The 13,743-nt window shown below is 42.4% G+C and overlaps 1 protein-coding gene across 1 annotated transcript; it reads left to right on the top strand.

The window, feature by feature from the left end:
• Positions 1 to 255: 255 nt before the first annotated feature.
• AGT (angiotensinogen) lies at positions 256 to 12,081 on the top strand. The gene is made up of 4 exons (XM_077811831.1): positions 256 to 1,081; positions 8,963 to 9,230; positions 9,996 to 10,140; positions 11,893 to 12,081. The coding sequence occupies exons 1-4, from the start codon at positions 289 to 291 to the stop codon at positions 12,079 to 12,081; spliced, it is 1,395 nt and encodes a 464-aa protein (XP_077667957.1). The 5' UTR covers positions 256 to 288.
• The last annotated feature ends 1,662 nt before the right edge of the window (positions 12,082 to 13,743 follow it).

The following is a 13,743-nucleotide window of genomic DNA, read 5'->3' on the forward strand; positions in this document are numbered from 1 at the left end:
CTGGGGATGGGATCGTCAAGAGTACCCAGCATCTGCTCCCATTGAGCTCAATCGATATTTTACCATTGTTTTCAGTCAGAGCAGAGTTAGGCCAATACTAAACTCTTTTGAAAACTCCCACCCATCTGATTTCCTGACCTGTGAGGAAAAGCAATATTAACATTTCACACTGCCTGTCAGAGGAACAAAGTAAATGGCATGTTAATTAGCTAACACTTCCCCCCACTTACTTACTTTCTTTTTTTTTTTTTTTCTTCCAAACAGACTTTGCTGAAATTGTTCTTCAACATGAATCCAGGAGTGAGCCTCCTGTGTTTCTTCCTGTGCCTGAGCCCCGTCGTGTGTGACCGGGTGTACGTCCACCCCTTCCATTTGTTTTCCTACAACAAAAGCAGCTGCGAGAAGCTGGACAACTTGACACAGGAGGAGAAAATGTTTGTCCCCATTTCCATTGAGTCCCAAACCATCCCTGCCTATGAAGAGAGCCTGAAAGACAAAACCAAGCTGGGAACACAAAGCTCGGATACCAAGCGTGACCAAAAGCTGAGCTACTTGAAAGACCTAGTGCATGTCCTTGGTATGCGCTTCTATGGGGCGCTGAAGGAAACATTGAAGGGTGAAAACATTCTCCTGTCACCTACCAATCTCTACAGGTCTTTGTTGTCATTCTACTTAGGGGCCTCCGAACAGACAGCAGCTGATTTACAGAACTTCTTGGGATTCGTTCCCCCCTCCGGTGACCCAGACTGCACCTCCAAAGTGGATGGACACAAAGTCCTTTTGACCCTGAAGACCATGGATGACCTGCTCCTCTCAAGCGGAGCTGATGATCTGCTTTTTACCAAGCTTTCCTGCCTCTTCTCTGCTCCCAGTGTGCGTTTATCCAAATCACTCGTGCACAGTCTGGCCCCTTCTGCCGATTATTTTTATGCCCGAGCTGTTGACTTTACGAACCCAAGTCAGGCAGCAGAACTAATCGAAAACTTTGTGAAGGGCAAAGATGCCAGCAGAACCCAGAATGTACTGACAAACATAGACCCGTCTACCACCCTGCTGTTTGTGACTTACATTCAGTTTAAAGGTAAGAACGACGAGAATTAATTTCAATGGCAATCTCAGGGGGGCAGCTAATGACCTCCAGATTCATCGGTTTCTGCAAGCCAGCACATTTTGTACCTCACAGCTCTCCCACCTTGGGCTTCGCTTTCTTAGGTTAAGCAAGATCAGGCCTGATCAGCAGCTAGATGGAAGACCTCAGCTGAAAACCTAGAGTGCTGCAAGATGTGGCCTTAGTATTACACTTAATAAATAATAATAGCCATACTGTTTGTATTGTTGGTAGAGCAAGTTCCTCTTTGTGCTTGGCACTGTACAAAAACAGTCACTTTCCCCCAAAGAGCTTATGGTCTAAACTGACAAGAGAAAGGGTGGGAGAAAGAAAGTATTACAATCCCCGTTACAGATGTGAAACCGCACTTAATGTGAATAAGTGACTTGCCCAGAGACACACAGGAAGTCTGTCTCAGAAACTGAGCCCAGATCTCCCAAGTCCCACTCCCGTTTCTTAACCACAAGGTCATCCTTCGCCCTGGTGCATATGCCATCAGTGCCTCATCTACAGACAGACCGTGATAGGCAACATCTGTCAGCCAGCCACAGAGTCATTGCTGTGCGTAAGGGGGACTGAGGGGAGAATGGAGGGAGATTTCCTCTGACCAGTTGTGTAGAGATCCACAGGTTTGGGTCCCCAGCCGATGAAACAAAGCAATCGTACCCACTGTCTGCCTGTTCTGCCTCTCTGTTGGCCCCAGGCAGGGCAAAGATGCTACATCAGAAACCTCCCTGAGTATAAGTTCTAAGGTAAGGGTTCCACTCCTGCACATTTCACATGGCACAGGTGGAAAGAGCTCCTGATCCCCAAAAGTGCCAGCATATTTTTCAGAAGAAGAGGAGTTTCACAAGAATAGGAGAACTCAACTCGATGTTCTGCCCAATTCCAACCAGGATAGTTCCTTTCTGCTTACTTAGAACTCCCCCTGTAGCTCCAGTTGGATAGTTAGCCTCCACATTCCCTTCTACAATACTGGGGTGGTGGACTGCTGCTGGCACACAGTAGCTGCCCGAGTCCATCCAAGAGGTGGCTGCTCTTCAGGGGTGGATGAGCAATGGCTACGCCTACAGTCTGTTAAGGCATGTTGGGATCCTTGAAATTGAAAGCCTCCACTTCCATACAGCCTCTCTCATGAGAGTCATGCATTACTACTGGGACAAAGGTCAGGAACCAAATAATATTAATATTTAATTAAGTGGTTATATTGTGGTCACTTTGGTGCTGATCTCCATTAATAGGCTTTTCAAAACAGGCTTGGGGATGGCCTGCTCTGCTCCTGTTGAAGTTGACTGGAGTTTGACCTTGGCTTTCAATGGGAACAGAGTTAGCTCAGTGCTGAGTGCTTTGGAAAACCTCATCCTAAGTCTTTATTAAACAAGGGTAGAGAGCACACTTTTACAGTGATACCAAGGAGTCAAGTGGCTGCGACCACCAACTGTGATGACAAGAACGCTATTGCCAAATAAGTCACACAATGTATTAATGGCCAAAAGAGACCGGGGAGGAATTGTGGACCAGTCACTAAGCTAGACCCCTGGGAGTCAGAAGAACTGGGTCCCATTCCTGGATGTGTCACTGTCACATTGTGTGACCTTGGGTGAGTCACTTAAGCTCTGTGGGTAAAATTTTCAAAAAACCCTTAGTGACAGCAGCTTAAGTCCCCTTTTCAAAAGTGGCTTAGGCACGTAAGGGCCTAAATTCCAACTGACTTTCAATGAGACTTAGGCTCCTAATGGAACTTGGGTGCTTTTGTGCCTCAGTTTCCCCACCTGTAAGTTGGAGATCAGACTTCCCTATCTCTCATCAGTGTGATGAGCTTCAATTTTTTAATGCTAGGGCTTGTCTACCAATGAAATGCTACAATGGTACAGCTGCTTCAATGTAGACTCTCTCTACGTCAGTGGGAGGGGTTCTCACATCAGCATATGTAATCCACCTCCCTAAGAGGCAGTAGCCAGGTGGACAGAAGAATTAGACCTTGTGCTCTCTACACCAGGGCTTAGGTAAATTTAACTATGTTGCTCAGGGGTGTGGATTTTTCACATCCCTGAGCAACGTAGTGGAATGGACCTAACTTTTTAGGCTAAACCAGGCCTCAGTAAACTAAATTTGAAATCCTCAGATGAAAGGTGCTGGCTCTTCGAGGGAGTAAGCTTATCTTCAGACTGGTCTATGAGGTGCTTAGCTCAGTGTTGGTGCTGTAGAAATAACAGGCATTATTATAGGTTTCAGAGTAGCAGCTGTGTTAGTTTGTATTCGCAAAAAGAAAAGGAGTACTGGTGGCCCCTTAGAGACTAACCAATTTATTTGAGCATAAGCTTTCATGAGCTACAGCTCACTTCATCGGATGCATTCAGTGGAAAATACAGTGAGGAGATTTATATACACACAGAACATGAAACAATGGGTGTTACCATACACACTGTAATAAGAGTGATCACTTAAGATGAGCTATTACCAGCAGGAGAGCGGGGGAGGGGGTCCGGGGGGAGAAAGAAAACCTTTTGTAGTGATAATCAAGGTGGGCCATTTCCAGCAGTTAACAGGAATGTCCAAGGAGCAGTGGGGGAAATAAACATGGGGAAATAGTTTTACTTTGTGTAATGACACGCCCACTCCCAGTCTCTATTCAAGCCTAAGTTAATTGTATCCAGTTTGCAAATTAATTCCAATTCAGCAGTCTCTCGTTGGAGTCTGTTTTTGAAGTCTTTTTGTTTTAATATTGCGACCTTTAGGTCTGAGATCGAGTGACCAGAGACATTGAAGTGTTCTCTGACTGGTTTATGAATGTTATAATTCTTGACGTCTGATTTGTGTCCATTTATTCTTTTACGTAGAGACTGTCCAGTTTGACCAATGTACATTATGAGATGATTCTTAACTTTTAACTTTGCTGTCAGCTGGGCACAACCAGAGGGGGTAGAGTTTTTTATAACAAAGCTATTTCTTTGGATCGCCTTCCCCTGTGTTTGAAACTCACTGTTTGATTTAGGAATGTACGTTTGTCATGTCTCTCTACTTCACCGGTCTAGCTCTATTTTGTCTGCTCTCTTAGGAGGAAGATGCGCACACATGTGCCACAGACTCCACATGGGGGCTAGAGAAAAGCAGTTCAGACATGGGTGAATTAGAAAATAACCATTGTTGCAGCCCTTCCCTACTGTTCAGCAGATCTTGCTTGGCTCTTCTGTTTATTGAAGAGCAGCCATGTTAACTTACACTTACAAGCTTCACATTTTCTCCCAGTAAACGCAGGAGAGGAAAATATATCAAATTCTTCTAGGCTATATTACATGATCATAAGATATTACCCATAGTCATGGGACTGTCTAGGTGGTAGTGATCCAATTAGAAACCAAGGTTTCACTATTCTAGACCTCCAAGTTGTAACCCACTCTTATATAGTTATTTTAAATAAAGACTGAGCCCCTCTCCACATTACAGAATGCATTGTGGTACAACCATCATGTTCATAAAGGGACCGTTAAGCATAGTACAGCCACAACAAAAGGGAACAAGAACCATTTTTGAAATTCCTTGCAAGCCACGCTTGATTAAACACACAATTTACTGGGGGGAGGAGGGGTTAGAAAATGTTTTTCAAAGTTGCAAAAATAAATAATTAAAAATCAATGCGAGAAGCTGGATCCTATAATAGCACAGTCAGATGGTAGTGCTGGGTGAAAATTTTCCACATCCAGACTGTTTTTCAGTAGAACATTTTCCACAGAAAGTTTAAATTTTCTGCAAAAACCTGACACTTAATTGTAAACCCCAAAACATTGGTTTTCAATGGAAAATGTTTGGTTTTTTGACAAAAGGTCAAAGTTTTCCACAGAATAGAAAGCCATTTTCTGACCAGCTGTACTAGATGGGTACAAAAAGTGTGTTACTAAGTATGCGAAATATTACTTGAAGCATAGATGAACAACAGTTCTCTCCTGGTGGTGGTGCGGTGGGGGTGGGGGTGTGTGTGTCCAGAGTCCTCTCCTAGCTTGTCAGGCTAGAGTTTCAGCATGTTTCTGCTAGCCTCTATGTCTTTCTCCCTCCCTTCTCTTGTCCTCCTTGATATAGGCTTCTTTCCTTTGATAAAGCAGTATAAAGGTTACACAAAGCCAGTGACTTGACACTAGTTGACTCCCAGTAAAAAAGCATTTCTTTCAGTTGTCCAGCTAAGATGATCTTTTCCTATTATACAGGCACTCCCTTCTTTCTTTCTTTCTCTTTCATTTCCTATTACAAGAAAAACACACTTTAATATGGCTAAATGTAAACATATATAGAGGAACAAAAAACGTAGGCCAGACTTACAGGATGGGGGATTCTATCCTGAGAAGCTGTGACTCTGAAAAAGATTTGGGGGTCATGGTGGACAATCAGCTGAACATGAGCTCCCAGTGTGATGCTCTAGCCAAAAGGGCTAATTTGATCCTTGGATGCATAAACAGAAGAATCTTGAATAGGAGTAGAGAGATTATTTTATCTTTGTATTTGGCACTGGTGCAACTGCTGCTGGAATACTGTGTCCACTTCTGGTACCCACAATTCAGGAAGGATGTTGATAAATTGAATAGGGTTCAGAGAAGAGCCACAAGAATGATTAAAGGATTAGAATACCTGACATAGCGATAGACTCGAGGAGCTCTATTTAATTTAACAAAGAAGGTTAAAGGGTGACTTAATCACACTCTAAGTACTGTGACAAAGTTCCTCCTCTACCTTGGTGGGTCTTGCGCTTATTGGCAGATTTGCTCGCCTCGGAGATTCACGTTAGCCTTCAGTTTGGATGTTTTCATGAACCCACAGTCCAGGTCAACTCCTCCTGTGTCTGATCAGGAGCTGGGAGGTTTGGGGGGAATCTGAGCCCGCCCTCTACTCGGGGTTCCAGCCCATGACCCTGTGGAATGCAGCTGTCTAGAGTGCCTCCTGGAACAGCTGTGCGACAGCTACAATGCCCTGGGCTACTTCCCCATGGCCTCCTCCCAACACCTTCTTTATTCTCACCATAGGACCTTCCTCCTGGTGTCTGATAATGCTTGTACTCCTCAGTCCTCCAATAGTCCACGTTCTCACTCTCAGCTCCTAGTGCCTCTTGCTCCCAGCTCCTCACATGCGCCACAAACCGAAGTGAGGTCCTTTTTAAACCCAGGTGCCCTGATTAGCCTCCCTTAATTGATTCTAGCAGCTTCTTGATTGGCTGTAGGTGTTCTAATCAGCCTGTCTTAATTGTTTCCAGAAAGTTCCTGATTGTTCTGGAACCTTCCCTGTTACCTTACCCAGGGAAAGGGACCTACTTAACCTGGGGCTAATATATCTGCCTTCTATTACTCTCCTGTAGTCATCTGGCCCAACCCGGTCACAGTACCTAGGTGGGTAACAAGTATTTAACAATGGGCTCTTCAATCCATCAGAGAAAGGTAACATCATTCAATGGCTGAAAGTTGAAGCTAGCCAAATTCTGACTGGAAATAAGGAATAAGTTAGAACAGTGAATAATTAACTTACCAAGGGCTGTGCTGGATTCTCCATCGCTAACAATTTTTAAATCAAGATGGGATGTTTGTCTAAAAGATAAGCTCGAGGAATTGTTTTGGGGAAGTTCTATGGCCAGTGCTCTACAGGAGGTCAGACTAGATGATCACAGTAGTCCATTCTGGCCTTGGAATTTATGAATACTGTGTGTATTTAATTAAAGGTTCTTTCCCACCTACTTCTTCTGAACAATGATGCGACAAATGGGCTGGCAGAGTCTCAGTAGCTTGGGGATTGCCTTCAATATTTTTGGAGGGTGAGTATTTCATTACCAGGAAAATGGGGATAGCTCCCTTCACACACTAATATTATACAAAAGACTTAATAGAAACATAGTATGATTTCCAAAACAGTTGGCCAGATACTGTTTCCTTAGCTGGGGAAATCCATGTAGTCAATGGAACTGTGCAGATTTACAGTTGCTGAGGATCTGGCCCACCAAATGGTAATGAGGTTGACCCTGCACCCAAAGTCCATGACAAGCTCTTGGAGAGGTCAGTGATGCAAAAATCAGGCTCAAAATTCATTATAGCAACTAGTACTGATATTGCAGAGACAGCACACGGTCATAGTCATGCTGATTTGTTTGCCAAACCAAGGACTTTTCACTGGCAGTATTTAGCAAAATAACGTATGACCAGCAAGTGAAGTTCCTCAGCTGTGTTCAGGGTTCAAATTGCAGGCTTTTAGCAACCAAGGTTTGTGTTTAATAATCCCAGTGAAATTGAGTCACCTCACTCTGATCAGAGAGCTAAAGTGAGAGTTATGTTTATTTAATAGGATCGTAACAACTGTGCTGGAGCAGACCCGATGTCCAGCTTATCCAGTGTCCTGGCTCTGACAAAGGGCAGTACTAGCTGCCTCGGAAGAAGGAAAAAGAATCCACACGAGAGGCAGCTATGGGATAACCTGCCACCCCCTGCCCCCACCCGGGAAAATTTTCTCCTAACCCAAAATAGTTAGAGTTTGGCTTATGGTATGGCCTGAAGTGTGAGGGTTCCAGAACTCCTTAAAAACATATTTACTTTTACAATGCTGGATATGCTTGTTTTCCATATAAATGTCCAATTTGTTTTTGAATACTGCTGTAGTCTTGGCCTCTAATACCATGTGGCAATGAGTTCCACAGGCTATGCTTTTACCATGTATGAAAAAAAATATTTCCTTATTTTAAAGTTGCTTCCTTCTAATTTCAGTTTATGTCCCCTTATTCTTATATTATAAGAAGAGGTGAATAGCTGTGGCCAATATACCTTCTCTACCCTTCATTATTATGTACACTTCTTTCATGTATCTTCTTACCCGTTTCTTCTTTAAGGTGAAGTAATATTGTGCATAATACTCTTCTCATGCAAGCATGTTTCAGAGGCAAGAATTTCTGTACTGTAATGTACAGAGTGTGTACATTTATTTCATGTGCTAACAGTAGCCTCATTTTCCATATTTATTATTCATAACACATTTGACACTAAAAACATTGATACATCTAGGCTTGGAAGGACTAGATTGGTAAATGTCAAGTTCACCGTGCACTCACAAACTGATGAAAAAATTGTATAATAGATTATAAAAATTTACAGGTAGGCAAATTAAAAACAGGCTGCTTGAGAACTTAGTAGAATTTGATTTAAGGATATTTACTTTGTATATTTTGACACAATGTTGAAAATTTATGTTTCAATGGTTATAAAGCTGAAACTTTTTAAATCTCAACATCTACTGTCATTAAATTATTGTCTAACCACCACATAATTTTCTGCAACTATGAAAACTTAAATTTATAAAAAATTTTTAAAAATGCTTAAAACCATAATTTTGTGCAACTGTGAAAATTTACATAAATCAAAATAGAAAAAACTGCTTAAAAATAAACATCGCTATTATTCATCTAAATTATTAAAAAAATTAAAATAAAATTCTGCCATGCCTAAATATATCTATTTGTTGATGGAGACTAGCTCTCAGGTTAGGACAAGTCCTACTTTCCACCACTATCGTATCAGTTTCTTTTTAATATTCACCAGATACAAAGCATTTGAAGACAACAATAGCAAACTGTTGAATGACCACAGGAGTCCCAATAACAGTCCGATGGTTCTTTTACATACGGTGCCGTAGGTACTGTAGCCTTTGCCTAAGGCCACCCCGGGTGCATTCAGCAGCGCAGCATGAACACTCACATAGTTAACATTCGGCATGTAATTCTCTTACACAATGTCACATTTGTATTCTCAAAAGAAAGAGAGACTCTGGTAATGATTAAATAGCGATAACACATAAATAAATTGGACCTTCTCCCTTTCTCACTCTGGTTTTCAGCCAATGTGAAGAAAGCCTCCCAGCTGAAAGCGCTTCAGGAGTTCTGGACTGATTCAAGCACAAAGACCCTGGTGCCTATGATGTCCATAACTGGAACATTTCAGTACAAGAGGGACGACAGCAAGAATTTTTCGGTAATCAAAGTTCCTGTCAGCGAGAACGCTTTCCTTGTGCTGGTGCAGCCTGTCAACAGCAGTGACCTGAACCCAATAGAGTCGGAACTTTCCTTGCATCCATCTTCGACTTGGCTGCAAAATCTGTCACCCAGGTATATTTAAATGTACAAACAAAATCTCACATAAGAATATAGGGATTACTAAACCAGAACAAGCCAATGGCCCATAGCTGGCCAGTTTCCTCTCTCTAACAGTGGCCAAATCCTTCCGAGGAAGGCATACCAACCCTTCTGAAACACAACACTGCATCTGGTTGTGCAACACTGTTACACCAGGAGATTCCAGAGGATGATCAGTTGTCTAGAAGCATGAGGAAAGCTAGCCCTTGTATTGCTCCTCGCTCGTATAACTACGTGTGCTCTCAAGTCACAACCTTTCACCCTTATTTTGTCCCCTCCTTTTACGTGTTGATAACCTGGATTCTGGAGTTACATCCTGGCTCCACTGAAGTCAATTGGAGTTCGACTTCAGTGGGGCCAAGATTTTACCCCTGGTATTTTGCCTCTTCCCAAAAAAGCAAAAAACAAACAAAAGCCTTGCTAGAACTGGTAATACAGGGCCCACCAATGTGGCTACTCATGCTTAAAGTTAAACACTTACCTAAATGCTTTACTGGATCAGGGCCATATTTCATCAGCACTCCACCCATAATAATGGGCAAGTTACCCCTCAGAAACAGCACACATAGCTTCTATTGTTCTGTGACACTGAAAAATGATTATTCTTGTGTGCCTATATGCACAACACTTCTGCTTAGCCTCCCACTGGTTTTAAAATCCAAGGTCACTTTTCCCCCATGGATATTGGTGGAACAATAATCATTCATACCTTTCTTTTTTTAAATATATTTTCTACAGACATATTAAATTATCTTTGCCAGAGTTAACAATACAAAGCGCATATGACCTTCAGGAACTGCTCACAAACATGAATTTGTCTGCACTGCTGGGGAAGAAAGCAAATCTTACTAAAATAAGTGATGCCAATCTTACCGTTGGAAAGGTACAGTACATGCCATCCGTATTAAGAAATACCTTCACCCATGTATCTTGTCCAACCAAATGTATATAAATCAGCTAAAAATATAACACAACAAAAGGCAAGGACAGTGGTGTTGGGGAGGGAGGGGAGGAAGGGGGAAGGGCCATACTGAATGGCCATGAAGAACAAAAGGAACTGCTCTGGGAACAACCCCCAGGCTGAAGTTTGTTTGCATAAACAGTTCAGACATCATCACTACTACATGCATTAAAATAGCACCACTATCAAAAAGTCAGGTTTGAGGTCCCATTGCACAAGGCGCTGTACAAAAATATAGGGAGACATGGTCCCTGTCAATCATAAATAATGTAATAGAGCTCCAAGTGTGTCCATGAGCAGGAGCATGGTTTGACAAATGTATTCTGCTATGAATATTTCGGCAAGCTCAAACTGTAACCTCTGTTGCTGAGGGAGGGCTGTAGGTATTCGGCTATTCAGTGCCCGCCCTGAATATTCCAGAGCCAATGGGGCACAGGAGCTGCTACCTTACCTGAAACCTGCATCTGGAACATGGACACGCTAGACCAGTTTCTCTCAACCTTTTTAGTGCTTGCAGTGCACCTTGGACTTAAAAAAAAATTTTTTTTTTGATCCTCCCCTCCCCAAGCCTGAGCCCCACTGTCCAGGACTGAAGCATGTAACTTAGCTTCATAGGGCCCTCTGTGGTCGGGGCAATTGCCCTGCTTGTCATCCCCTAATGCCAGTCCTGCACTTGCGAACCCCCCACCCACCCATTCCACGACCCCCACGTTGAGCAACATTACACTAGTCTTTTAAGATGACAACTGTGCATCAAATTGGGATGGTCTATTTATTTTACCTTGTTTTTGTGTTCATTTTTCCAAGTGGCATCATTTGTATGGTTACTACAGACACACGCTGCTTTTATATAGCGCTATTCATATTCAAAACACGGTACAACATCAACTAATTTCCATATAATCAATGGCTGATTTAATGTGTTACTAATGAATCTTCTTTCAAACCTTTAAAAGAATGATCCTTTGCAAGTTAATACCCAGGTAGATAGCTTCTGAGGCCTAGCTAAATTTCCAAAGTTGAGAGATGGTCACTGAGCAATGGAAGGAAAACTTCTGAATGCTGGGGTAGGTTTTTGTTGCTCCCAAAGTGCCATCCTGACTTTATATAACTGCCCCTATCAAGAACCCTCTCTCACCCTGTTAACAGGTAGTCATCCGAAAGGAGGCAGCACCTGGAACTTAAGTCAGAGGTAAAGTAGTAAGTCTGTACAGGAAACCAGTGCAATGAGGTTGTCAAAAGTGAGAGACATTACCTATTTGGGGGCAGAGAACTAACATCCAGACCTGAGGGGGAAGACTAGGGAGATGGTCTTTATATTCATGAAAAGGAGAAAAGCTTTCTTGGAGACAGCGTGTGACTTTACTCCTGATTTTTCTACCTAGATGGACTGACTAGGGTGAAATCTCACCCCATCGAAGTGAATAGGATTTCTATATTTAACCCATAGAATCAGGCTGAGTGTTTGCCTGGTTGTCTAGCTTTCTTTTTTTGGTGGGCACGCTTTATTGGAACACACACCTCAATTATCTATAAACTGCATCTTATGTGTTTACTGCTGATCTCCATGTCACTGGTTATTACAAGTAAATGAAAATACTTCATAGGCGTTCATTTATCACCTCAATTTCATGCTCTGGTGACTCCAGATTCACTTAAATATTTGCTTTCCAGGTTATAAATAAGGCCCTTTTCAAACTGAAGAACGGAGTAGATCTACCAGAAGATCTCTTAGAAGAAAATGGAGGCTCGCTGCCACTGGAAGTAACACTGAACAAACCGTTCCTACTAGCCGTTTATGAGAAGAATTCAAAGGCAATGGTTTTAATTGGCAGAGTAACAAACCCACTGAACGGTGTTTAAAGCCAAGGGCTGCAGGGTGGGGAGGGGGGAGTGTCTCTGAGCAGCTGTAGTCAGTTTTGAAATGAAGCAGATGGTATTTCAAATACAACTTTTAAAAGATAATATGCTAGTGATAATTGTGTATCCCCCCCCCCCCCCACATTAGTCATCCACTGAGAGGGACGAAAATCCTTTGTCTGTCTGTTTGGAACATGATGATTCCAGTGTGAAATCTTTATGGCACGAACAGCAACATTACAAGCTGCAGTGTGAAGTTTGACTGCTTAACGTAACTGGTGGTTTATTGCAGACAAATATAAAGAAGGGGTAACTTCAGCTCTTTTATACATTTGAAAAGTTGGGTGGTTTTGTGGGAGCAGCACAGCTTGTATTACAGAAGTAGTATTAAAACAATACCATGTGAGCATGCTTTTGGGATGTTTCTCTTCTCCCCACCCCCCATCCGAATGGAAAATAATATGTATTTCCTAATTGTATTGGGAAACTAAAATAAGGTTGGTTTGCACTGATGAGCTGAAAGAGCAATATTATTATACACACCTCTTTGGAAAGCCTTATTTTTCCACTAGAAAAGTTCAGATTATTTTTAAAACCACAAATTATTTAGACATCTACACTGAGAGCCATTTATTATACACATTTATGACCTTAAAGAAAGAGACTACTACTATTTAGGGCCCAGTTCTGTAATTCTTAACTCTCAGAGTAGTTCTAGCTCAAGCACATAGTCCCATTGGAAGTAATTTGGACTTGTGACATGAGTACGTGCCACTACATACGAGGCAAGGTTGCAGAACCAAGTTCCTAGGGCCAGATCAGTCAAGTCACTGAAGTCAATAGATTCCCTGTTGGCTCTGATGGGAGTTTAATCAGGCTCTTAGATCGTAAACTTGTGGAGGTAGGGGCTGTGGATGAAATCCTGGACCTACTGAAGCGAATGGCAGTTTTACCATTGGTGTCAAAGGAGCCCGGATTTCACTCCTTGTCTGGCGACCTGTATGTAAAGCACACAACACACTGCTGGCACTCTACAAATAGTGCTAAAATGCTCCAGAATGCAACCTTTTACAGATTGTCATGGATAAGAGTAACTAATACAGCCAAACCTGGGAAGACTATGACGTCAACTGCAGTATCTATACATTTATTTGATTTGCTGTATGTATTCCAGAACGCACTGTAACATTTAAATATTGGGCTTGCATTGTACACACAAGCAACTTTTATGTTAAATATTCAGAACAGGAAAAATTCACAAATAAAACATTTACAAATGGCTTTGTCAGTACTATAGTTATCGTACAGTTTATAACTGGATCCCTCATTCATTCCCACTTTTGAGATTTGCTGTAACTCTTAGCCCTGGTCTACACTAGGAGTTAAATCGATTTAACGCTGCTAAATTCGACCTAACGCTGCACCCGTCCACACAACGAAGCCTTTTTTCCGACTTAAAGGGCTCTTAAAATGGATTTCCTTACTCCACCCCCGACAAGGGGATTAGCGCTGAAATCGGCCTTGCCAGGTCGAATTTGGGGTACTGTGGACACAATTAGACAGTATTGACCTCCGGGAGCTATCCCAGAGTGCTCTATTGTGACCGCTCTGGACAGCGCTCTCAACTCAGATGCACTGGCCAGATAGACAGGCAAAGGCCCGCAA

Source organism: Eretmochelys imbricata, chromosome 3 (genome assembly GCF_965152235.1).
Source record: "Eretmochelys imbricata isolate rEreImb1 chromosome 3, rEreImb1.hap1, whole genome shotgun sequence".
Lineage (NCBI taxonomy): Eukaryota > Metazoa > Chordata > Testudines > Cheloniidae > Eretmochelys > Eretmochelys imbricata.

Coding starts and splice junctions, on each gene's coding strand:
- AGT (XM_077811831.1), top strand. CDS start 289: ATGAATCCAGGAGTGAGCCTCCTGTGTTTCTTCCTGTGCCTGAGCCCC. Junction 1,082..8,962: donor GACTTACATTCAGTTTAAAG/GTAAGAACGACG, acceptor TCTGGTTTTCAG/CCAATGTGAAGAAAGCCTCC. Junction 10,141..11,892: donor CCAATCTTACCGTTGGAAAG/GTACAGTACATG, acceptor TTTGCTTTCCAG/GTTATAAATAAGGCCCTTTT.